This window comes from Oncorhynchus nerka, linkage group LG17 (genome assembly GCF_034236695.1).
Source record: "Oncorhynchus nerka isolate Pitt River linkage group LG17, Oner_Uvic_2.0, whole genome shotgun sequence".
Classification (NCBI taxonomy): Eukaryota; Metazoa; Chordata; class Actinopteri; order Salmoniformes; family Salmonidae; genus Oncorhynchus; species Oncorhynchus nerka.
Window position 1 is genome coordinate 4,200,319 of NC_088412.1, and position 12,183 is coordinate 4,212,501.

A 12,183-nucleotide genomic window follows, 5' to 3' on the forward strand; every position below is an offset into this window, starting at 1 on the left:
GTGTTGCAGACCCCCTGACCAACCACATGGAGATGGTCACAGAGGTGGTGGTCCCCACTGTGTGTACCCTGTGTATCCTCCTCTCTGCAGTCTTCCTCATGTTCCTGCTGCGGAGACACAACTAGGATGTACTACTACACTACTAGATATACTACTACACTACTAGATAGACCCCCTGACCAACCACATGGAGATGGTCACAGAGGTGGTGGTCCCCACTGTGTGTACCCTGTGTATCCTCCTCTCTGCAGTCTTCCTCATGTTCCTGCTGCGGAGACACAACTAGGATGTACTACTACACTACTAGATATACTACTACACTACTAGATAGACCCCTGACCAACCACATGGAGATGGTCACAGAGGTGGTGGTCCCCACTGTGTGTACCCTGTGTATCCTCCTCTCTGCAGTCTTCCTCATGTTCCTGCTGCGGAGACACAACTAGGATGTACTACTACACTACTAGATATACTACTACACTACTAGATAGACCCCCTGACCAACCACATGGAGATGGTCACAGAGGTGGTGGTCCCCACTGTGTGTACCCTGTGTATCCTCCTCTCTGCAGTCTTCCTCATGTTCCTGCTGCGGAGACACAACTAGATATACTACTACTACACTACTAGATATACTACTACTACACTACTAGATATACTACTACTACACAACTAGATGTACTACTACACAACTAGATGTACTACTACACAACTAGATGTACTACTACACTACTAGATGTACTACTACACTACTAGATATACTACTACTACACTACTAGATATACTACTACTACACTACTAGATATACTACTACTACACTACTAGATATACTACTACACTACAAGATATACTACTAGATATACTACTACTACACTACTAGATATACTACTACTACACTACTAGATATACTACTACACTACAAGATATACTACTAGATATACTACTACTACACAACTAGATATACTACTACTACTACACTACTAGATATACTACTACTACTACTACACTACTAGATATACTACTACTACACAACTAGATATACTACTACTACACAACTAGATGTACTACTACACAACTAGATGTACTACTACACTACTAGATGTACTACTACACTACTAGATATACTACTACTACACTACTAGATATACTACTACTACACTACTAGATATACTACTACTACATATACTACTACTACACTACTAGATATACTACTACTACTACTAGATATACTACTACTACTACTAGATATACTACTACTACTACTAGATATACTACTACTACACAACTAGATATACTACTACACTACAACTAGATATACTACTACACTACAATATATACTACTACTACTACTACTACACAACTAGATATACTACTAGATATACTACACAACTAGATATACTACAAGATATACTACTACTACACAACTAGATATACTACTACTACTACACAACTAGATATACTACTACTACTACACAACTAGATATACTACTACTACTACACAACTAGATATACTACTACTACTACTACTACTACTACACAACTAGATATACTACTACTACTACACAACTAGATATACTACTACTACTACACTACTAGATATACTACTACTACTACACTACTAGATATACTACTACTACTACACTACTAGATATACTACTACTACTACTACACAACTAGATATACTACACAACTAGATATACTACAAGATATACTACTACTACACAACTAGATATACTACTACTACACAACTAGATATACTACTACTACTACTACTAGATATACTACTACTACTAGATATACTACTACACTACAACTAGATATACTACTACACAACTAGATATACTACTAGATATACTACTACTACACAACTAGATATACTACTACAATATATACTACTAGATATACTACTACTACACAACTAGATATACTACTACTACTACTACACAACTAGATATACTACTACACAACTAGATATACTACTACACAACTAGATATACTACTACACAACTAGATATACTACTACTACTACACAACTAGATATACTACTACTACTACACAACTAGATATACTACTACTACTACACAACTAGATATACTACTACTACTACACAACTAGATATACTACTACTACTACACAACTAGATATACTACTACTACACAACTAGATATACTACTACTACTACACAACTAGATATACTACTACTACTACACAACTAGATATACTACTACTACACAACTAGATATACTACTACTACTACTACACAACTAGATATACTACTACTACTACTACACAACTAGATATACTACTACACAACTAGATATACTACTACACAACTAGATATACTACTACACAACTAGATATACTACTACACTACTAGATATACTACTACACTACTACACTACTAGATATACTACTACTACACAACTAGATATACTACTACTACTACACAACTAGATATACTACTACTACTACACAACTAGATATACTACTACTACTACACAACTAGATATACTACTACTACTACACAACTAGATATACTACTACTACTACTACACAACTAGATATACTACTACTACTACTACACAACTAGATATACTACTACTACTACTACACAACTAGATATACTACTACACAACTAGATATACTACTACACAACTAGATATACTACTACACAACTAGATATACTACTACACTACTAGATATACTACTACACTACTAGATATACTACTACTACACAACTAGATATACTACTACTACACAACTAGATATACTACTACTACACAACTAGATATACTACTACTACACAACTAGATATACTACTACTACACAACTAGATATACTACTACTACACAACTAGATATACTACTACTACACAACTAGATATACTACTACTACACAACTAGATATACTACTAGATATACTACAAGATATACTACTACTACACAACTAGATATACTACTACTACTACACAACTAGATATACTACTACTACACTACTAGATATACTACTACTACACTACTAGATATACTACTACTACACAACTAGATATACAACTACTACTACTAGATATACTACTACTACACTACAATATATACTACTACTACTACTACTACTACTACTACTACTACTACACAACTAGATATACTACTAGATATACTACTACTACACAACTAGATATACTACTACTACACAACTAGATATACTACTACTACTACTACACAACTAGATATACTACTACTACTACTAGATATACTACTACACTACAAGATATACTACTACACTACAAGATATACTACTACTACTACAAGATATACTACTACTACTACAAGATATACTACTACTACTACTACTACACAACTAGATATACTACTACTACACAACTAGATATACTACTAGATATACTACTACTACACAACTAGATATACTACTACTACACAACTAGATATACTACTATGACTACTAGATATACTACTACTACACAACTAGATATACTACTACACTACAAGATATACTACTACTACTACACAACTAGATATACTACTACTACACAACTAGATATACTACTAGATATACTACTACTACACAACTAGATATACTACTACTACTACTACTACACAACTAGATATACTACTACTACACTACTAGATATACTAATACTACACAACTAGATATACAACTACTACTACTAGATATACTACTACTACACTACAATATATACTACTACTACTACTACACAACTAGATATACTACTAGATATACTACACAACTAGATATACTACAAGATATACTACTACTACACAACTAGATATACTACTACTACTACACAACTAGATATACTACTACTACACAACTAGATATACTACTACACTACAATATATACTACTAGATATACTACACTACAATATATACTACTAGATATACTACTACTACACTACTAGATATACTACTACTACTACTACTAGATATACTACTACTACACAACTAGATATACTACTACTACTACTACTATATATACTTCTACTACTACTAGATATACTACTACACAACTAGATATACTACTACTACACACAACTCACAACTAGTACTACTATTATTATTATCATTATTATTACTACTACTACTACACATATGCTTTATATAACCCCACGGACCTAGCAATTCCAACTTCTCAACCAGGTTAATTAAATAAATTAAAGTTTGATGTGAAGTTAAGTCGTTTGCTTTATCCATAATATTTAGCTTATTGTACAGACCAGTCCATCAACTGATTCAGTTGAGACTTCCAAGGTAATGCACGCTGACACGTACACACACAGCGAGGACATAAGAGTAGCGACATGGATGATGGGATATTTTCATTTAGAAACACTTCAAATTGTGTTGTTTAAAAAATAAATAAATAAATAAATAAACCATTAAAAAATATTTAAAAAAAACATACTTTCATATGGTCTGTAGTGATGTTTGACTTACTGGATCTAAGCAGCAAAGTTGACCAGGCTGCAACACACCATGGTGGTGAAATAGGCAGCGTCCTCGCTGGCGCTGTTCACAGTCATCTCATCTGAAACACATTTAACCTTGAGTGGCAAAAAGGGAAGACTTCACAGGGAAATCCATCTTTTGGAAGGGGAGCTTCACAACAACAACAACAACAACAACAACAACATCATCTGAAAATACAAGAGCCTTCACAGGGAAATCCATCTTTTGGAAGGGGAGCTTCACAACAACAACAACAACAACAACATCTGAAAATACAAGAGCCTTCAGAAAGTATTCATACCCCTCAACTTATTCCACATTTTGTTGTGGTACAGCCTGAATTCAAAATGGAGTCAAATTGATTTCTCATCCATTTACACCTAATACCCCATAATGAAAGTGAAAACATGTTTTTTGTTGTTGTTTTTTTTACATTTTTGCAAATTTATTGAAAATAAAATATGGAAATATCTAATTTACATAAGGTATTCCCACCCCTGAGTCAATACATATTAGGATCACCTTTGGCGCCGATTACAGCTGTGAGTCTTTCTGGGTGAGTCTCTAATAGTGATTACAGCTGTGAGTCTTTCTGGGTGAGTCTCTAATAGTGATTACAGCTGTGAGTCTTTCTGGGTAAGTCTCTAAGAGTGATTACAGCTGTGAGTCTTTCTGGGTGAGTCTCTAATAGTGATTACAGCTGTGAGTCTTTCTGGGTAAGTCTCTAATAGTGATTACAGCTGTGAGTCTTTCTGGGTAAGTCTCTAAGAGTGATTACAGCTGTGAGTCTTTCTGGGTAAGTCTCTAATAGTGATTACAGCTGTGAGTCTTTCTGGGTGAGTCTCTAAGAGTGATTACAGCTGTGAGTCTTTCTGGGTGAGTCTCTAAGAGTGATTACAGCTGTGAGTCTTTCTGGGTGAGTCTCTAAGAGTGATTACAGCTGTGAGTCTTTCTGGGTGAGTCTCTAAGAGTGATTACAGCTGTGAGTCTCTAAGAGTGATTACAGCTGTGAGTCTTTCTGGGTGAGTCTCTAAGAGTGATTACAGCTGTGAGACTTTCTGGGTGAGTCTCTAAGAGTGATTACAGCTGTGAGTCTTTCTGGGTGAGTCTCTAATAGTGATTACAGCTGTGAGTCTTTCTGGGTAAGTCTCTAATAGTGATTACAGCTGTGAGTCTTTCTGGGTGAGTCTCTAAGAGTGATTACAGCTGTGAGTCTTTCTGGGTGAGTCTCTAAGAGTGATTACAGCTGTGAGTCTTTCTGGGTAAGTCTCTAAGAGTGATTACAGCTGTGAGTCTTTCTGGGTAAGTCTCTAAGAGCTGTGAGTCTTTCTGGTTAAGTCTCTAAGAGCTGTGAGTCTTTCTGGGTAAGTCTCTAAGAGCGATTACAGCTGTGAGTCTTTCTGGGTGAGTCTCTAAGAGCGATTACAGCTGTTAGTCTTTCTGGGTAAGTCTCTAAGAGCTTTGCACACCTGGATTGTACAATATTTGCCCATTATTCTTTTTTTAATTCTTCAAGCTCTGTCAAGTTGGTTGTTGATCATTGCTAGACAGACATGTTCAAGTTTTCCCATCGATTTTCAAGCCGATTTAACTCAAAACTATAACTAGGCCACTCAGGAACATTCACTGTCATCTTGGTACTCCGGTGTTGATTTGGCCTTGTGTGTTTTTGCTTCTTGTCATGCTGAAAAGGTGAATTTGTCTCCCAGTTTGTTGGAAAACAGGCAACCAGGTTATCCTCTATGATTTTGTCTGTGCTTAGGTCGATTCCATACATTTTTTTATCCTGACAAAACTCTGCATTCCTTGCTGGTGACAAGTATGCCCATAACATGATGCAGCCACCACTATGCTTGAAAATATGAAGAGTGGTACTCAGTGACGCATTGGATTTGCCCCAAACATAACAATAACATTTTGTATTCAGGACATAAAGTTCATTTCTTTGCCATATTTTCTGCAGTTATAATTTAGTGCCTTATTGCAACAGGATGTTTGTTTTGGAATATTTTTTATTCTGTACAGGCTTCCTTCTTTTCACTCTGTCGTTTAGGTTGGTATTGTGGAGTAACTACAATGTTGTTGATCCATCCTCAGTTTTCTCCTGTCACCGCCATTAAACTCTAACTGTTTTAAAGTCACCATTGGCCTCATGGTGAATTCCCTGACAGGTTTCCTTCCTCTCCGGCAACTGAGTTAGGAAGGACGCCTGTATCTTTGTAGTGACTGGGTGTATTGATACACCATCCAAAGTGTAATTAATAACTTCACCATGTCCAAAGGGATATTCAATGTCTGCTTTATTTTATTTTACCCATCTACCAATAGGTAGAAAACCTCCCTGGTCTATGTGGTTGAAATTCACTTCTCGACTGAGGGACCTTACCGATAATTGTATGTGTGGGGTACATTGCACACAGAGTGAGTCCATGCAACTTATTATGTGACTTGTTAAGCAAATGTTTACTCCTGAACTGATTTAGGCTCCTTACCATAACAAAGGGGTTGAAAACTTATTGACTCAAGACATCTCAGCTTTTCATTTTTTATACATTTGTAAAAAAATATATATAATAATAATAATATGGGCTATTGTGTGTAGATCAGGTACAATATATCTCAATTTAATTTAATTTATTTAATCCAGGCTAAATTCAGGCTGTAACACGTTCAGAAAGAAAGGGATGTGAAAACTTTCATAAGGAAATAATAACAGTACAGATGGGCTATGTACAGGTGCAGTGATCTGTGAGCTGCTCTGACAGCTGGTGCTTAAAGCTAGTGAGGGAGGTAAGTGTTTCCAGTTTCAGAGATTTTTGTAGTTCGTTCCAGTCATTGGCAGCAGAGAACTGGAAGGAGAGGCAGCCAAAGAAAGAATTGGTTTTGGGGGTGACTAGAGAGATATACCTGCTGGAGCGCGTGCTACAAGGTGGGTGATGCTATGGTGACCAGCGAGCTGAGATAAGGGGGGACTTTACCTAGCAGGGTCTTGTAGATGACATGGAGACAGTGGGTTTGTCGACGAGTATGAAGCGAGGGCCAGTCAGCGAGAGCATACAGGTCGCAGTGGTGGGTAGTATATGGGGCTTTGGTGACAAAACGGATGGCACTGTGATAGACTGCATCCAATTTATTGAGTAGGGTATTGGAGGCTATTTTGTAAATGACATCGCCAAAGTCGAAGATCTTCGCCAAAGTCGAAGATCGGTAGGATGGTTTTACAAGGGTATGTTTGGCAGCATGAGTGAAGGATGATGTGTGTGCCATAGTCTAGTGTTTACACCAGAAGTTAATGGGTATCTGTAGGAGGAAGGTATATGGTGGGCGGGGGGGGTCAATGAATGTTGGATGTGTACCGAGTGAAGGAAAGACGATCACATCTTGGCAAGGCACTGATAAGGGTTGAGAGATGTGGTTTGGTGAGGAAGGGGGCCGAAAGTCAGGTCAGAGGTCAGGTCACATTAAGAGGAGAAAGAGCAATTCATTAACCGTGCGACTCAATTTCCTGCCTAGCAACAAAAAGATGTCATGTTTAGAGAGGAGGAGGAGAGTCCACCTCAAATTGGGGTATAAATATATACTAGCACTGGAGCAACCATGTCTTTGTCTGTTCGGCTGTTCGATCCTTTGGGAGGAAATGAACTTGGTTAGAGTGTCCGTCAATTTCTTGCTCTGATATTTCAGAACGTAACAAAAAGGCCTTCGGGCATTTCCGTTTTGAGTGAGTGGTTCCTTTGAAAAAATCAAATGACATCTTTTCTACTGCTCGCGTTGCATCACGTCCAATGGCATTGCTCGCGTTGCATCACGTCCAATGGCATCGCTCGCGTTGCATCACGTCCAATGGCATCGCTCGCGTTGCATCACGTCCAATGGCATCGCTCCAAATCGCATCACGTCCAATGGCATCGCTCCAAATCGCATCACGTCCAATGGCATCGCTCCAAATCGCATCACGTCCAATGGCATCGCTCCAAATCGCATCACGTCCAATGGCATCGCTCCAAATCGCATCACGTCCAATGGCATCGCTCCAAATCGCAGAGGTTCGATCATCGACGGCTGACGTGATCGGTTCCTTCCATCTTGAGAATGGAGAAACGGGTGTCTGTGCAGCAGGTTGGACGGCGAATCGACGACGACGCGAGGAACTTCGTTCTGGTACACAGATTTTTTACATTTTATATTTTTTTTAAAAGACGATTTCCACAAAGTGAGCGATAACAAGGGGAAACGCTGCTGGTTTGACAGTCTGCCGCTCGGGACCACTGTTGTTGCAGTCCCACTTTGCACGTCCCATATAATGTGGTAACGATGAGTTTAAATCCACTAAACCTATTGCAGGGCTAGTTATCTATATTCTTACTGAAGGGCCAGATTTGGGTTATGACAAGGGTATGATACCAGATATGTTGTACATGGGGTTACTCTTCCTAAGACAACTATAAAAAATTTAATTAAATTTAAATGTACAAACAGTTATACTCTTATGAAGCACTAATTCAAATTAAATATTGGAACACATTCTCTCGTTTCTACATGGTTGGCTACTGTCTCTACTTGGCTGGCTACTGTCTCTACTTGGTTGGCTACTGTCTCTACTTGGCTGGCTACTGTCTCTACATGGTTGGCTACTGTCTCTACATGGCTGGCTACTGTCTCTACTTGGTTGGCTACTGTCTCTACTTGGTTGGCTACTGTCTCTACATGGCTGGCTACTGTCTCTACTTGGCTGGCTACTGTCTCTACTTGGCTGGCTACTGTCTCTACTTGGCTGGCTACTGTCTCTACTTGGTTGGCTACTGTCTCTACTTGGCTGGCTACTGTCTCTACTTGGCTGGCTACTGTCTCTACTTGGCTGGCTACTGTCTCTACTTGGCTGGCTACTGTCTCTACATGGCTGGCTACTGTCTCTACATGGTTGGCTACTGTCTCTACTTGGCTGGCTACTGTCTCTACTTGGCTGGCTACTGTCTCTACTTGGCTGTGCCAGTGGAAGACACTGAGGACCTTTGATGACTGGGGGGGGGGTATTTTACCTGTTTGAAAGATGATGTGTTCCACCAGGGGCTTGTCACTCAGCAGCCAGGTGGTCTTCACCTCTCTGGGGCAATTACCACTAGACACCTCCACCCCCCAGGACACCGCCTGCTCCCTATGGAGAACATACAGTACATTACCACTAGACACCTCCACCCCCCAGGACACCACCTGCTCCCTATAGAGAACTACAGTACATTACATTACCACTAGACACCTCCACCCCCCCAGGACACCAATAGAGAACATACAGTACATTACTAACCCTAGACACCTCCACCCTCCCAGGACACCTAACCCTAGACACCTCCACCCCCCAGGACACCGCCTGCTCCCTATAGAGAACATACAGTACATTACATTACCACTAGACACCTCCACCCCCAGGACACCGCCTGCTCCCTATAGAGAACATACAGTACATTACATTACCACTAGACACCTCCACCCCCAGGACACCGCCTGCTCCCTATAGGGAACATACAGTACATTACTAACCCTAGACACCTCCACCCCCAGGACACCGCCTGCTCCCTATAGAGAACATACAGTACATTACATTACCACTAGACACCTCCACCCCCAGGACACCGCCTGCTCCCTATAGAGAACATACAGTACATTACATTACCACTAGACACCTCCACCCCCCCAGGACACCACCTGCTCCCTATAGAGAACATACAGTACATTACTAACCCTAGACACCTCCACCCCCCAGGACACCGCCTGCTCCCTATAGGGAACATACAGTACATTACTAACCCTAGACACCTCCACCCCCCAGGACACCGCCTGCTCCCTATAGAGAACATACAGTACATTACATTACCACTAGACACCTCCACCCCCCAGGACACCGCCTGCTCCCTATAGAGAACATACAGTACATTACATTACCACTAGACACCTCCACCCCCCAGGACACCGCCTGCTCCCTATAGGGAACATACAGTACATTACTAACCCTAGACACCTCCACCCCCAGGACACCGCCTGCTCCCTATAGAGAACATACAGTACATTACATTACCACTAGACACCTCCACCCCCCAGGACACCGCCTGCTCCCTATAGAGAACATACAGTACATTACATTACCACTAGACACCTCCACCCCCAGGACACCGCCTGCTCCCTATAGAGAACATACAGTACATTACATTACCACTAGACACCTCCACCCCCCCAGGACACCGCCTGCTCCCTATAGAGAACATACATTACATTACCACTAGACACCTCCACCCCCCAGGACACCGCCTGCTCCCTATAGAGAACATACAGTACATTACCACTAGACACCTCCACCCCCCAGGACACTGCCTGCTCCCTATAGGGAACATACAGTACATTACATTACCACTAGACAACTCCACCCCCCAGGACACCGCCTGCTCCCTATAGAGAACATACAGTACATTACCACTAGACACCTCCACCCCCCAGGACACCGCCTGCTCCCTATGGAGAACATACAGTACATTACATTACCACTAGACACCTCCACCCCCCAGGACACCGCCTGCTCCCTATAGGGAACATACAGTACATTACCACTAGACACCTCCAACCCCAGGACACCGCCTGCTCCCTATAGAGAACATACAGTACATTACATTACCACTAGACACCTCCACCCCCCAGGACACCGCCTGCTCCCTATAGAGAACATACAGTACATTACCACTAGACACCTCCACCCCCCAGGACACCGCCTGCTCCCTATAGGGAACATACAGTACATTACATTACTACTAGACACCTCCACCCCCCAGGACACCGCCTGCTCCCTATGGAGAACATACAGTACATTACTAACCCTAGACACCTCCACCCCCCAGGACACCGCCTGCTCCCTATAGGGAACATACAGTACATTACATTACCACTAGACACCTCCACCCCCCAGGACACCGCCTGCTCCCTATAGGGAGCATACATTACATTACCACTAGACACCTCCACCCCCCCAGGACACCGCCTGCTCCCTATAGAGAACATACAGTACATTACATTACCACTAGACACCTCCACCCCCCAGGACACCGCCTGCTCCCTATGGAGAACATACAGTACATTACTAACCCTAGACACCTCCACCCCCCAGGACACCGCCTGCTCCCTATAGGGAACATACATTACATTACCACTAGACACCTCCACCCCCCAGGACACTGCCTGCTCCCTATAGAGAACATACAGTACATTACTAACCCTAGACACCTCCACCCCCCAGGACACCGCCTGCTCCCTATAGAGAACATACAGTACATTACTAACCCTAGACACCTCCACCCCCCAGGACACCGCCTGCTCCCTATAGGGAACATACAGTACATTACCACTAGACACCTCCACCCCCCAGGACACCGCCTGCTCCCTATAGGGAACATACATTACATTACCACTAGACACCTCCACCCCCCAGGACACTGCCTGCTCCCTATAGAGAACATACAGTACATTACTAACCCTAGACACCTCCACCCCCCAGGACACTGCCTGCTCCCTATAGAGAACATACAGTACATTACTAACCCTAGACACCTCCACCCCCCAGGACACCGCCTGCTCCCTATAGAGAACATACAGTACATTACTAACCCTAGACACCTCCACCCCCCAGGACACCGCCTGCTCCCTATAGGGAACATA

General features: G+C 41.5%; 2 protein-coding genes across 4 annotated transcripts in view; one reads left to right on the forward strand and one right to left on the reverse strand.

Annotated features, from left to right (window-relative positions):
* Window positions 1-4,579, forward strand: part of lctlb (lactase-like b) — a 39,310-nt gene extending 34,731 nt beyond the window's left edge. For both annotated transcript variants that reach the window (XM_065002848.1, XM_065002849.1), the window contains exon 16: window positions 10-4,579. In XM_065002848.1, the coding sequence (XP_064858920.1) occupies window positions 10-125 (116 nt within the window). In that variant the 3' untranslated portion in view covers window positions 126-4,579. The remainder of the gene's footprint in view (window positions 1-9) is intronic.
* Window positions 1-12,183, reverse strand: part of zwilch (zwilch kinetochore protein) — a 72,814-nt gene that overhangs the window by 21,764 nt on the left and 38,867 nt on the right. For both annotated transcript variants that reach the window (XM_065002846.1, XM_065002845.1), the window contains exons 16-17: window positions 9,525-9,640; window positions 4,474-4,564 (exon numbers count right to left, since the gene is read on the reverse strand). In XM_065002846.1, the coding sequence (XP_064858918.1) occupies window positions 4,479-4,564; window positions 9,525-9,640 (202 nt within the window). In that variant the 3' untranslated portion in view covers window positions 4,474-4,478. The remainder of the gene's footprint in view (window positions 1-4,473; window positions 4,565-9,524; window positions 9,641-12,183) is intronic.